This window comes from Centruroides sculpturatus, unplaced genomic scaffold, assembly GCF_000671375.1.
Source record: "Centruroides sculpturatus isolate CEXI.00-Female unplaced genomic scaffold, Cexi_2.0 scaffold50, whole genome shotgun sequence".
Lineage (NCBI taxonomy): Eukaryota > Metazoa > Arthropoda > Arachnida > Scorpiones > Buthidae > Centruroides > Centruroides sculpturatus.
In genome coordinates this window covers 1,217,555-1,233,126 of record NW_019384891.1, presented here as the reverse complement: position 1 = coordinate 1,233,126, position 15,572 = coordinate 1,217,555, and the positions used below count along the sequence as shown (strand labels likewise).

The 15,572-nt window shown below is 36.0% G+C and overlaps 1 protein-coding gene across 1 annotated transcript; it reads left to right on the top strand.

Moving 5' to 3' along the window:
- Positions 1–2,857: 2,857 nt before the first annotated feature.
- On the top strand, positions 2,858–15,365 carry LOC111631262. The gene is made up of 6 exons (XM_023375480.1): positions 2,858–2,934; positions 4,809–4,987; positions 10,149–10,393; positions 10,868–10,909; positions 12,697–12,807; positions 14,832–15,365. The coding sequence occupies exons 1-6, from the start codon at positions 2,883–2,885 to the stop codon at positions 15,034–15,036; spliced, it is 834 nt and encodes a 277-aa protein (XP_023231248.1). The 5' UTR covers positions 2,858–2,882; the 3' UTR covers positions 15,037–15,365.
- Positions 15,366–15,572: the final 207 nt, after the last annotated feature.

The window sequence follows — 15,572 nt, the reverse complement described above, 5'->3', positions numbered from 1 at the left end:
AAATCAAACTAATTCTAATGAATGAATATTTATTGTAACATTCTCATTATGCCGGGCTGAATCTTTTTGTTACGATGTTTTAAATTTTTTTTAGTAGTGGTCGTGCCCCTGTACATCATACTTTTCGTATTAAACAAGAATGATCTAGGAGAAAGTAGCCTGTCGGGCTGGTAGTTCAGCCTCATTCGTCTTACATCCAAGAATTGCGTTTATAGAAAAAGTACTGAGCTGCAATTTGAAAAAATTATAAACATATAAATTTCGACTGTTGTCCACAGCCTGTCTGAATGTCCTTCCTCGATCTCTAGAAAGGATTTAGGTGGATTAAAGTCGAGACAAAAAGTGGAAAGCATAGGGCAGCAGGGCCAGGTTAACTATATAGGAACTTCCGGTTTTGGAACGAAAGTAACGTTACTTCGATTGAAAATTTTCCCTTCAACGGAGTTACTTAGATGACTGACGACTCTGTTGTTAATGCGCTGGCACATTATCGTGGCGGAATTGGGCTTTCTCGATTTTTGAACGAGATTCTTTGATCTCGGTATTGAAACGATCCAATTGTCACAATACAGTTCTTTTCTGATAGTGGTTGGTTGAAACAGTAGCGTAGCGTAGTGGGGGCGGCCGGGGCGGCACTTTTTAGGGGGCGGCAAAATTTTACAATAAATAATAATAATATTTTGTAAGAATTTCAACCATTTTTTTTTTTTCATATTTTCGTCCACCTACCACTCGGACCGATTGAAATGAGCAAGGAATAGTGTTACCATCCATCCGGATAGTCCGGGAATCGACTCGCCGTCCGGGGATATCGTGCGCAACCTGTTGACCCTTTTTCTTTTTTGTTTTTGCTTATACGATTTATTCGTATATATATACACATCCAATATCCAATAGAGCTAGGTCACTGCCGCTACTCCTATCCGAGTCTCCCTAGTCGCTAACTGTAACTGATTTAGAACCGGCACGCGCCGCACATTATTCTTCGCATTGCAAAATGACATACGCGTGCGTCAGGAATTTCTATTCGAACAAACCTCACCCGCCATCCGGGTCGGCGATTTTAATAAGGTGGCGACGCTAGCACGGAATTTTTCATTACATATTCTGTGACGAAACTGAATTTTAGTCTTTTAAATTGAGATACCTAAATAACGGGGGCGAAATTTTCCTCCGCCCCCGTTATTTATGTACCCAAGCTATGCCACTGGGTTGAAAGCAGCTCCATGATGATGCCAAACAAACACAGATAATCATCTTCCGCGCTATCGGTCCTTTACATTTAAAATGTGGGAGGTCAGATTTCGAAAAAGAACCCTACAATTTTATTCTGGAATTTTTCGAAAAAAAATTCATTTTTCGTTTTGAAAAGTAAATTTATTTAAATCTCAGAGAAAAAAAAAACTTTTTCGATTTTATTACCGGAAGATGAGTGCAATTCTCTTCCCGGAGTCGTTTCATTTTTCAGGGAACTCAGAATGTGTCACTGGGAACTACAACAAAAATTTCACTATTGGTGGAAAACGACAACGTGACTTGGAAATAAAGAGGAGACCTGAAGGAACAGTGAGAGGGGTCGAGAGTCCGCGAGAATATTCCCTGTGTGTCAGCCGAAAGGATTTATCATCATCGCTGGTCGCCGCGCGCTCCTCTCGAATATCCAGTGTTTCTCCGGGAACACCTACGAAGAACCAACGGATCTCAACTTTTGATACACCTTAACCTCCATCCGAGGCAACATAGACATTCCCAAGGCGCATCAACGACTCCACAGACATCTGGAAATCCGTACGTAGTGCTTCGGGTATTTATAACGACCCACCATGTTATGTAAGCTCTCTCTCCAACTCGGTTTTCGCGAAGAAGCTTTAATTAAGATAACCACACTTTTGTAGAACTAGTTTAAAAAATGAATTTCGTTATTGTTAGAATTGTGTTGGGTGTCCTTCCTCAAGCTGTCTCCGTCCCGAGTCCAACCGCTCACAGACGCGACTGCTCGCGCAGTCGCGTCTGTGAGCGGTTCTGAAATTTATCAGGTCTCTGTGTCTACCCAGAAGACACAGAGACCTGACAAATTTCAGTCAGTCCTGATAAATTTGTCATTGCAGTCTTCGCCAACTCAATGTCGCCCCGTCGGTCCTGTGGTGCCGAAGCATAGACGGAGCCCTTCGGCATTGTCACAAAAACATCTGTTCATCCACGAACGCTTTGTAGATAAGAGTGTAATCCTTTGTTGCATTGCGATCACTTTTGAAGCGATAGAGCAACAGGGCGCAAAAATTTCCTTTCGGAAGTTTCCTATTTTAAGACGCTGTTGATGGATTAATGAATTGTATGATGAAATGACGATTGATTATTCTAGTTATACATCCACATCCAATAATCTAGAATGTTTTTATCTCATTTCGGCCGAGTCTATAAAATAATTCACGAGAAAGATATCAATGAAAATATTTACCAACGGATGAGATAAGAACAGATAGATTATTGTACATTTGAATGTCGACATTATATAATAAATATGAAGAAACTTGAAATGTTCTAGCACCCAATTGAGTTTGTAATTTGAAAATGCTCAAAAAATACGAGCGTTCAAATTTCTATTGGTTTCGACGCGAATAATATTAATGCTTTTTACTAACCACATGTCGCGTACGACTAGTAATTTCGTGTAGAAAAACAGAAAGATCATTGAACTGTGCCGGTGTACTGACGCATTCAGTAGAAAGTAAAAAGCGCGCATTTCGTCCCTCTCGGTGCGAAAAACGGTTAATCGAAGAGGCGTTTCAAAAAATCAAGCGTTTATCGGCAATTATCGCGAGAAAAGGTCGACAATGCGATAAAATCGACGAGATTCTGGCCGAGTAAAGACATACGGCGACATGTCTCTTCTGAATATTTTATTCGGACGTTTACTCTCTGTATCCGACTCAGGTGAGATTTCACTTTTCTGTTTTTCTCCCTTATATTTCGATCCCGAAATTGATCTTAGCGTTGCGAGTTACTAGATCTGAAGTTTATCTTTCCTTTCCCATTCTACTCGAGTAAACGATTCCGTAAATCCTCGTGTTATTCTGGATGTTCCTATTTAGATAAATACATTTATTAGTATTAATTTATAAAATTAATAAGGTTTGATGCAATATACTTTTCGCGGACTCGTTATCGATATTGAATTAATCTATGTTTTTTCTACATTTCGTTTTTTATCGAAAGCGACGACGTTTATCTTCATAATTTGTCCTTGTTCTTTACACTTCATACATTAGGATAGAACTTCGAGTGTATACTTGGTGAAGAAATGAACAGTTTTTAATGTTGGCTCAGTTATCACGTTGTTAATACAAACTTCAATTCTCTATCCTCGAAAACTTGATGAATTCAGAACTCCGTTCCAGTGGTTTCAAACTACAACCGCTAGGTCTTCGGCTAAAAAATCTCATACTGAGCTTTCTTCCTACGTTTCTTACATCTGTGTGAAGAAGCAAACAGAATTAACTTCAATTTTTCATTAAAACTCGGATGTAAATGGGCGAATTCGGTTTTACCATTTTGTAACGTAGTAACAAGAAAATAGTTATAGAATGATTTGGAAATTATTTTTCTGAGGGAAAATGTATATGACTTATGTATTGGATGCAAAAGGAAGACTTGTATTTTTTTCTTTATTAATAGTTGAGAATTTCGGCTTAAAGATTAACGACTGAAGTAGATTCCGAATCACTACGTCTTATTCCACAACCTATGGCATACAGAAAGTTTTTTCATAGCACGGCCTAAAGAATGACAATTAATAAAAGTTTTTCAGTACTTTAATAAAGAATCGTTTGTTATTTTAATAATAATATCATTTAAGAGATATGAATTAAAATTTTGATATAATAACTAAAACAGGAATTAACTTTCTGGCAGATTTTCATCTATGAAAAAGTCTCATTTTCTCTTTGAACTGTTTTCGGTACAACTGCGAGCAAATATTCTCAATGAAGTATATTATAAATTTATGTAGAAATAGTTTACCCGAAGTAAATTCCAAAATTTGCATAAAGTTAAAAAATTCAAAGTGTAAATTTTTTACATCTTAACTATCGAACTGTTAGCTTGAAAATTTGAACCTCAAGAGAGTCACTAATGTTTAAATATTGTCATTTTTTAATGATGTTTTTATTATAGTCAAATAAATTTTTCTCAACAGTTTCGCCCACCAATGGCCGAGTAGATCAGAACTACCGAACACTGGTAGTTGGTCGTGGGTTAGCGCCTTGCCAACGCGCTTACGTTGAGATCAACAATGCGCAGAGAGGACACTCAAATCTATCTCACCGAGATCGTAACTCGCAAAGCATTTTATAATATAACGAGATGGTTTAATAATAATAATAAGCGCAGAGCCTAAACGCGGTTAGAAGTTGAAAATTAAAATTTGGTACATAGTTCGGGTAGGTCACGAGAATTTACACTAAGAAGGAATTTTGGAAATTCTATCTTCTTCGGAGGGGAAGGAGAGAGTCAAGGATTACCCTGCAGAACTCGGCTTCTACCGTACTATTTTAGATATTTTAGGTTTTCCGTTACGCGGGAAATTGGACACGTTTTAGGCAAATCAAGAATTAAGCCCCCTCGAAAGAGGGGGCTTAATTCTTGCACCCAGTGAAAATGGTAAGTTCGGCGATATTATAATCTTAATCTTCGTTATTGTTACATTTTGCACAAGCAACGCCGGGCTCGTTATGGGTTATAGTTTCCTATAACCGATAACTAATAACGGATTGGTCTAATGTGTGACGATTATTATTCCATCCCGGCAGAGCCGCTGACAATCAAGAAGATATTTTTGATTCTGTTTTTGAAACTGTACGAGTTCGTCTTTAAACCCAGACTTCACTTTCACGACTTAGACGACGACGAAGATTTGGTCAAAGCCGGCGTCTTCCCCAGCCCGGTCGAATGGAAATTAGAATGTCCTCGAAACTGCGATCTCTACAGAGTAAGTATCTTTGAATTAATAAGACATTATCTCTTAAGATTTGCGTTATTCCGGGTTAATTCTTTATGCATGACATAATATCTGTACAGTTAGATGCATAAAATTTTAGATGGAGAACTGGTGATGGTATATTTCTTTTGTTTTGTAGGCACGATAGGAGTGAAGGAGTTGCTATAACATGAATTATGCTCTACAAAATAAATGGGACATACCCGCAGCTTCTAAAATTGAATGCATTTAACTGTAGTTAATGTGACGCATCAATAAACTTGTAAAATAACATTAACGCAATCAGGAAAATCGGTAGTGTGAGAATAGCCGGGGGTACTACTCCACTAGGATTGTTACTGTAGTGATGGGATTGGAATATCGATATATCGATATATCGTGTCTGGTGATTTCCGATATATTGCGATATTCGTGGTTTCGATATATCACCGATATATCGTAGTGTTTTGGTGCGATATATCAGTGGAAATTGTGGATTGGCTGGGGAAGGATCAAAGGAAAGCAGCGTTCAACATTGTCGTTGTGCTGTGCTGTTCGTAGTGTTGCCACCCGGCCGGTTTTACACGAACAAGCCGGTTTTTAAATTTATGGTCCAGATTAATTATTAATTTGTTTGGTTTTCGTAGAAATTGTGAAATTATGATAAAACAAAATATTCTTACTTTTATGTATTATTTCTGCAATTAATATTGACATCAGACTATTATTAGTTATTTTTTGAATATGCCACATGTGATTATTATATTACTTTAATAATATATTTTTTTTTTTTTAAACTCTTTCCGCCCTGTGGGCACTAAGAGGGCCTCTTTTTGCAATCCCATTATGGGTTCGGCCAGACCCACAATGGGGCTGCCGGGTGGTGAGGGACGGGGCCCGACATATCCGAACGAACCACCCCCGAAAGATTCCTGGGGATTTTTCGACCCGTTCGGATTCGAACCCGGGTCCCCCAGAGCGGTAGGGTGCCACCTTGACCGCTCGGCCATCCGGCCGCTTAATAATATATCATGTACTGTACATGTTTACCTTTTAATAAAAAAATATTTGTTTTTTACTCACAATAAAAAACCTAATTGTTTTATTTCTAAGTTTAACATCCCAATTTTAAAATGTCTGGGTCAGCAATTTTGAAAAGGTGGCAACACTGGCTGTTTGTTTGTGGCACCATTTTCCAAAGTGCCAGACTGTGCGACTTGTTGTGTGATTTGCGAGTGATTTAAAGTTTTAAACTATGCCAAAATTACTGCAAACCTACTTTACCAAAAGTTCTAAACAGTTTTCTTGCTGTAAATTATGTAAAAAACAAGTTAAAACATCAGGAAATACAACTAACTTGTGGTCCCATCTGAGATCTAACCACAAAGGAATTTTGGGGTTAGGTTTACAGACACATTCAAAACCTCAAGTAAAGGAAGTAATTATGGAAGCTGAAGTAAGTTTATGTTTAAACTTAAACAAAATATGGTTTATCATAATTTCTGGTTACTTGATTTAGAAATCGAACGAACCTGAATCAGAAGTGGAAAAAGAAATCGATGTTTCCTCGCAGACAGAGACGAACTCAATAGATTTGCATTACAGTACAAAAAGTAAATCGTTATGTTCGTCCAGTTCCAGAAACGATTCTCGCCTAAGTTTTGGTCAAAGTCCTACTCCCAGTCTCATGCTGGCTGAAACAGAATCTATTCCATCAATGTTTAAGAATGCAACTGATTTTCAAAGTAAGTGTAGCCTGCTAAAATTAGGTACAATATGTTATGGATATTAAACACAATTTTAATATACAATTTCAGGTGGTGGTAGAAAAGACAGGGCTTTCAACGACGCTCTTGTAAACTTAATTTGTAAGGAGAACTTACCCCTATCGTTTTGTGAATCTGAGGCTTTTAAAAAATTTTGCAAAATTGCAGCGCCACTCTACAAAGTACCAAACCGGAAAAAAATTCGTGAAATGATTGAGGAAAAGTATAAGGCTGTGTCAGCTTTACTTCGCTTGAAAATTTCTACTGTCCAACATCTTTCATTAACAACTGATATATGGACTGATACTTACAATAATACAAGTCACATGTCTCTTACATGCCATTTCATAGATGGTAGTGAATTTGAGTCGGTGGCGTTAGGAGTTAAAGAATTGCAAGACAGGCATACTGCTGATTATATAAGTGAGATTTTACAATCAATGTGTGATGAGTGGGGAATCGAGAAACATCAGGTTATGGCTGTTGTAACCGACAACGGTGCCAATGTTTCTAAAGCTGTGAAGGATTTATTTGGGCGAGACAAACACTTACGCTGTTTTGCGCACACTTTAAACTTGGTTGCTGTAAAGGCAGTGGAAGAAACAAAGGATTTACATGCTATAATTTTAGAGGTTAAAGATATTGTAAAGTATTTTAAACATTCAGTTGTAGCATCAGAAAAATTAAAAAGCATTCAGGCTCAAAATAAATCGAAGAAAATAAAATTGAAACAATCTGTGCCAACACGCTGGAACTCTACTCTAGAGATGTTGGCGAGATTTGTAGAACTAAGTCATGATGTAAGTGCAGTATTACTAAGTTTTCACAGTGCACCTCGTATGATTTCTGCATACAATCTTCAAGTACTAAGAGAAGTGATCGATATTTTGAAACCATTTGATCAGCTGACGAAACAGATATCAGGTGAAAAATATATTACAGTCAGTTCTATACTGCCAATGATAAGCTGTATGACCAAAGCCACAGCTGCCAGAACTCCTATGGAAACAGTAGGAAAAAATTTTCAGGTTGCCATGTTGAATTCCCTGGCACACTATTTTAAGGATGCCGAAAGCAACTACTTGCTAGCCATTTCTACTATACTTGATCCACGATTTAAAAGGCTGCATTTTAATTCGCCATTAGCTTGTTCACAAGCAATATCTCACATCAATGAGACCCTACAAGATATTTCGAGAACAAATAATGAAGGGGACAAGCATCAGTTACAAGATAGGTTAGTACAGACTGCTAACAGTGACGATATCTGGAGCTTCCACACCTGTCTAGCTGCAAAGCAGACAGGCACTGAAACGCAGGGAGACTCAGGTAGCTTGGTTACAGACTTAAAACAGTACTTAAATCAAAATTTGTTAGACCATAAATGCTGCCCCTTAAAAGAATGGGAACATTTGTCTGCCATATTTCCAAATATGAAGAAACTAGCAGACCAGTATTACTGTATCCCAGGAAGCTCTGTTCCGTCGGAAAGATTGTTTTCTAAAGTGGGTCTCATTATGACGACGAGACGAAACAGGCTTGCAAGCTCAATCCTTGCAAAGCTAACGTTTTTATCATCCCTCTCCGAGAAATGGTTTATTACAACATATTAAGTTAGTAGACTAAGTAATACAGAGTTTAAAATGTATCGAGTAAAATCGTAAAAATAATAAACAAACAAACAAGTTACGTAATGCAATTGTGTGTGTAGTGGTATTTGGTAATTTCTGAGTTCATTATTATCTTTTTTTTGCAAATTTTGGGTCCAGTGCATTACAGTATTGCTGGGTTGGATTCTCACGCTGTTAAAAGTAAAAGTGAAAGAAATGTTATGTATGTTTCTTCGCACGAGGATTTAACTTAAGTACCTTTTTAAGATACCCTTCCCTCTTATGATTTTTTAACCTGCAAGGCAAAATTTTAACCCTAGTAGTCAAAATTCCCAGCTTAGTCCGATATTTTCCAATATATCGATATTTTTTTGATGATATTAGATAATATCATTATCGGCTTTGTGGATTATCGATATATCGACACATCGATATTTACAAAATTTTTCCCATCACTAATTGTTAGTACCACTTAATCGGCGCTAGTTGGTAAAACTAGTTCTCGGATCTTAAATCTTTTTCTAGGAGGGCTATTAATATTTAACACGATCTGGACTGTGAAGTCTAGATTTACGTCAGGGACCTGACACTAGTTAATCAGTTATTTTACACGCGGATTAACACGCGTTATCCCTAAACTCGGGAATCGGAAGAAGCACGGGAACTTAAATGTAGATGAATATCTAACAAGAACCGAGTCATTTATAACCAAAGTAAATATTTAATAAATCAAATAATAAAGATATACAACGATGAATCTAATCTATATTCTAAATCTAACTTAAACTATCTTATTTCTAACCTAACGCGTGAGAGAGTTTACATCGATCTATTCAGAACTTGTATTACCTCTGTATGAAGATCTACTTCTTCCCTTTACTATTATTTTTTCATATGTTTTCTTTGGGAAGTTCTTCAAATATCTTTCCTTTCAACCATCTTATCGTATGCTATACGTCAGCTTAACCTTTTCGTATGTCATATATTGAATTCGTATGTATGTCTTCTTACGTATTCTCCTTAGTATGGCAATTGTCTCTTTTTTATGGACTGCTTCGGAGGTATTGTATTGTACACATGGAAAGACCTTCCTCTAACGGACTGCTGCCTCGAATGGCGCGAAAACGGCCCTTTTTATTCTATCCTCTGTACCCTGTGAAAAATTATCAACTCATCAGCAGTTCGCTTGGCAAAGGAAATCAACTTTCTTCCAAATTCTGCTGTTTCCTCCGTTTTGTGTAGATAAAATCTTGGTGAAGTTCGAAATATTATTTTCTTTATAATTCTTAGTTTCTTTTCGAACCTATTATATTGTTTACAAACCTTCTTCACCCTTTTGACCCTCACATTAGCGTCTCGAGCCAAGTATACCTAAAAACAAATGAGAGGATAATGTAGATGGGCAAAATGTAGATGGGCCAAGCTTTTTGATTTTTTCTTTAAATATCGACTTTCGTCGATATTTAATTAAAAAATGAACAAAATCAAAAAGCTTGGCCCATCTACATTTTGTGACGGTAAAAACAAGTTCTTTCTAGGAACGAGTAGAATGACATACAGCCGTTTAAGCTCAATGCCTATAGTATTAATACTAGTGGGTACGATTGATTAGAGTAGATATAAATACTGTACTTTATGCTATCCGCAGGCATGAGAATCTATATACAGTTTTATGTATTCAGTGCCTGATGAAGTACAGTATTAAGTTAATGCGAATAATTAACAGTTACAGTACAATAGATTTTATAGCGATATTATTGGCTTTTGAGGCTTATATAATATAAGAATATTTCATAGGAAGAGGACGAAGTGCTGATATACGGGATAAATTCGAAGAAGGAATGTTTGCTGGTGAGGTTGGCCAGGATCGACGATAGGATGGCCGAAGCCTGGCTCTATCTGAGACTTTCCAACGGCAAAGTTTACGTTCTGCAGGAAACGGGTAGAACGACCGACGACCGTTACTTCCAAGCGGCCGGTTTGCGACTGCAATGTCTATCCCCTCTGAGAAGATGGAGAATATTCTTCAACGGTCTTCTCAGGTAACAAGTTTTTAAGAAATATTCTATTTTTTACACTTTATGGAATTCGCTAGATAAAGAAAAATTCTGTTCTTGACAAAATAACTTGGGTTTAGCGCACTCGATCGTTTACTTCCGAAGCCGGTACTAAGATTGAATGTAATAGCATTACATTCAATCAAACTGATGAATGTCAAACGTGTTAATAGGAATTATATATAGTAATAATGTAGTGTATACAGAAGTTACAGTTTGACAGCTTGAAAAGTTACATAGTTTAGTGGTAATAATGTTGTTATCAAAACAAAATCGTGAGTTTATCATTTCACAGCTAAATTGCTAAACGCACAATACATGATTGAAACTATTAAACGATCTTTTGTCGTGCCCATAAGAAGCAGGAAGAAAGTCCTGAAAACTTGTGTTGGGGTCATTTAACTTAACTATTAACATTACTTCGATACTATATTATAATAATTGTATTGTTTTATTTAGGGAAAACGGCGACAAAGCGATTCACGTGAAATTTAGTTTTGTGTAAGTATACATTCCTTAACTCTTAAAACACTTGAAATCTTAGTTTTAAATAATAAAAATTTGGCTTAATTTATAGAACGTATTTTAGCGTTAAAAACTGCGAAAAGTAAACAAATGATGTAAACTTTGCAAGAATTTCTACATATATCAAGAAAAATGTCCATCTGTGCTCTAATACATTTCTTTTTTAATTCTTTATCATTTGTACGACTTCGGATGTTCCGCAGTAATCTAAGTTTCTCACTCGATGTGAGAGATTTAATAATACTTTTATGACCGTATTGTCATTAAATTTCTCACAGGAAATGAGAAACTTGAAGTCAGGTTCCCTTAGTAAGGGGACATGACTTCAAGTTTCTAGTCTGTTTTCAAGTTTCGAGTTTCTACTTTAAATCTGAAACAAACAAAAAACAAGGAGTAACCTCTTTGATAAAACATTGAAATAACATAAAATAAGAAGTATGGGATCCTCCAATCTCGTATCAAACCATCTGTCCATATTTTTTTTTGTTTGTGCCTTATTTTCTATGGATCCTGCTAGTTCGACGGGCAATAAATATAAGCGTGAAGAAACTTAACCGACATACTTCAATACTTTAAAAAAGTATATATACACGATAATCTTGTTCATTGCGAGCATCAGTAAGATTTTTTCTCTTACACTTCATTACTACGTGCATTTAAGTTATTTCCTTTCTTCCATCATGACTCATAAAATGTTATATTGCGTTCTTGCTCGTAACTTAAGACAATTATAAATGATTAGAAAGGTTTTCCCGAAAGTACCGTGTCAAAAATATGAGTTTTCAACAGGAAAAATTTTGTAAATACAGTAGAGCGTCGTTTATCCGAAAGAATTCCAGTTGGCAAATTTAAATTTTCGCTGGTGCTGTGGCGCTGCAATCTTTGGCTATGTCTTGGGCTACTCAAATATTTTACGTTTTTGATACTAAATTAACTTCTGAAGTATAATTTGTTTATTGTTTTTATATTTTTAAATATATTTATTTTGTTTGTACAAAATAAAGAAATAATTTTTAACGATACAATAGCCACGATTATTATTTTAAAAAGTTTATGTTAGGCTTAACATCGACGAAAATTCAACGCAAAGCGACACGCAACGGAGAAAATTTTCAACACGGGATAGGTTAATATATTTTTTCGTTCGTAATCGGTTATCCGAAAAATAAGTTATCCGAACAACTCCAGTCCCCAATTGATTCGGATAAACGACTCTCTACCGTATTTTAGTGTTATCAGTTTCCATCGCTAGACTTTGATCTGGCAAGTGTTGTTTTTGCAAGATATTGCCATATTTTGGCTTACTCGAGTATATTTTGTATGTAGAAAATTTCACTAAAATGAGATCTGAAATGAAAATAATTAACTATTTGAAAAATTTTTATATGGTTTTCTTTAATAAAAGAACGACAACCTGATGAAAACATCAAAATATTAAGTTTTCAACCACTGCTGTTGTTCTCTTCATCCCTTTTGGCTAGTTTTATAAACTACTGTATTCTTTGAAAATAAATTTGAAGATTTAAAAAGATACCACCATTTATTGGCTTTCAATGTTCCTGAATACAAAGTTTTGACAAATAGGTGGCTCAACTGCAAAAAAAATGTATTTTTGACATGTCCAGATTATATAACCATTAAGTCGGTTATATAATCTGGACAACCGGACTTAAAGAAGATAATTGTTTTTTAAAAAGTATAGTAAAGATAAGTTCTTTAATAATAAATATATATTTTAAAAATAAAAGAAATTTTTCCAATAGATGGGGAGCTTTATCAGGAGTGTACGATTTCTCTAGCGATGTGGATAAGGATGCCATGGCCAATGCCTTAGATCACGCTTCCTTCTTTTCACTGTTCGGCAACGTTTCCAGGTAAATATGGATTATATTTACATTTCGGTGGAGGAAATATAATAGAAATTGCTTCCTGTTCCGATCGTCGCCTGAGGACAGAATCGAGAAGGCTTCCGAAATTACATTGATTTGTGGATCTTTTCAGTTTTTGCGATTTGAACCGAAAACGAAATTGTCCACAGACGAAACAGGAAACTAAACGAAAACTGAAAATTTTTTAATGGGATAAGATAACGTTATAAATGGGCGATCTGCCAAAAGGAAGGGAGGAAACCAACCTCTATTTGCTGTCAAACACGTGGAAATGGGTCTATATTTATTGGAATAATCGAATATTTTAAAGCAATGTACGATTTTGTTTATCCTCTTTGCAGCTTAATAACTCTTGTACTTTTTGTAGAATGTTTCTGAAATTTTCGGGGGATTTGCGCATTGGGGAATTGATGCAAGTAAATTTTCAGGGTTAATGGTAGAGTGGGGAGATAGACGGGAGTAGTGTACCATATCTCCAGTAGGGTCGAACTTAGTGACGATTTTACTCATTATTACAATTTAAAATTTTTTATAAAATCCATCCCTACACTCAAAATTAAGTTTTTGGCATTTTATAATGATTGAAAATATAAAAAGTTTTTAATAAAATATTATAACGGATGGCAACTAAAAGCACTTAAAACTGCGTTTACCACAAACGCAGTTTTAAGTGCTGCCAAGAAAGTTAAGCAACTCGTTGCTGGATTTTTTATTTACGCATTGCCTTACGAGTGGGTAGTTACATTTTGATGTATCAATAATCATGTTTGTGTGTATCATGCCTATGATATACCACCAGTGGATACAAACACATGACACAAACATAGTGGATAAAACTACCGAGCGCTGGTTTTCAGTTCATTCCTGACCATCTGGCTGTCCACGGTGAGTTTTCTGGTTTTTTTCACGTGTGTAACACCTAAATGAAACCTGTTTCCCATAGAAAGTTCTTCCGGGAGTCACCCCTTCCGAGAAATCGCTCGTGTTGTGTTGCTCTATTCCGTCAATCTTTACCATCCTTACAATCTTATCAATTTTAAAAATCAAAAGCACGTTCTAAGTTAAGCATATTCTCGGTTGACTGACTTTCGGGCTACCCCATATTTCGAACCGCATAAAATCAAAAAACAACCCATTTGAACAAATAATTTTGTTAATTGTAGGGGAAGATGGTGCAAGATGGGGCCACGGGGTAAGACGGGGACGTCTGTTCATTCGTAGTTAACGCGCTTTCATCTATCTGTTATTTGGGGAACTAAATGTCAACCTCAAAAGAGATCACGGGACGAGAAAACGTCCGAATCGCTCTCTTTGTTTGGAAGTAAGAACATTTTCCCTATTTTAGCAATACTTTATCTAATTTTACGCCGCTACAGTTTTTACAGAGTAAGTATAATTGTGAACTTTACATTACCTTTTACATGAAGATAAGATATTCAAAGTAACCTTTAAGACTGTAATTGTTTCGTTTTGAAATATAGTTGACCCGTGATAATATCCCCATCATACCCCACCGGTGGGGCAAGATGGTGCACTTACACGTAATTTTAAAATATTAAATTTTATTGTTTATAAAAACGTTTTCCAAAAATGACATTTTGTATTATATATTATCAAATGTAGTTGCTGAGAATAAAAAAATCATCGTTCTCATCAAAGTGGTTGTCATCTTATGACTTTCAAACCTTAACGTTCTCGTCTTGCCCCACCTTCCAGTACATATGTAATTTACTCACGTTGATACAGTTATCACAAGTAATTGATTTATTATTAGCATTATTTTATATTTATGTTTTTTCGGGCATTCGAAAGATTATCGCACAGATTCTGGCATATTAATATAGCAGATAATAAGTGAGTGTACACGTCCCCATCAATTGCATTAATTTAGATCATTTATGAACTTTTTTGTAGTAATCGGAATGTTCTAATTACTCTATCAGTAATAATATCTTGCGTCACTTTGCGCACCCTTTTACCATTCTTATATCTCATTCTGTTACGTTTAGAACACGAAATTTAATGGACGTCTACACCCAACATGGACAAATGAGAGGAACGATTAAGTTGGAAGGATCCGATAAAGAAAAGGAGATGCATTTATGGGGAACCAAAATGAGAAATCTTCGTAAGTTTCGTTCCATTATTCATTTAATCTTCGAACCGAACTTTGTTCTTTTATTTCATAAAAGTGCTCTACAACAGGAATTTTAAATTTCGCGTTTAACATTGGACAAAGTTTTTATTTTATTCAATTCGATGGCATTAAAAGCTTCTTATATCAAAATTCATAAGTTCAGAAGCACTAATTTAGTGCATCTGAATAAGTGTAAAAGTGTCTTCACAGTTTCCCCTTTCCACACTTAGGTATTGCACAATGTATTCTGGGGCCTTAGTCTCGAGTTTTTCGTGTTACAACTCCCAACGTGTTGAAGGTGTCACGTGGTACCATCTCACACACTGACGTCAAATTGGTAGTCTCGAGTTCTAACTCACGTGCTTTCCCATCTCACCATGCGAGTTGCTACTCACGTTGAGTCGAGCATGTGNGTTCAACATTGTCGTTGTGCTGTGCTGTTCGTAGTGTTGCCACCCGGCCGGTTTTACACGAACAAGCCGGTTTTTAAATTTATGGTCCAGATTAATTATTAATTTGTTTGGTTTTCGTAGAAATTGTGAAATTATGATAAAACAAAATATTCTTACTTTTATGTATTATTTCTGCAATTAATATTGACATCAGACTATTA

What these genes read in the sequence shown, in the direction of transcription:
- LOC111631262 (XM_023375480.1), top strand. Translation starts at nt 2,883, where the DNA reads ATGTCTCTTCTGAATATTTTATTCGGACGTTTACTCTCTGTATCCGAC. An exon ending in TTCTTCAACGGTCTTCTCAG is followed by an intron (nt 10,394 to 10,867) that starts GTAACAAGTTTT and finishes TGTTTTATTTAG; the next exon opens with GGAAAACGGCGACAAAGCGA. An exon ending in CACGTGAAATTTAGTTTTGT is followed by an intron (nt 10,910 to 12,696) that starts GTAAGTATACAT and finishes TTTTTCCAATAG; the next exon opens with ATGGGGAGCTTTATCAGGAG.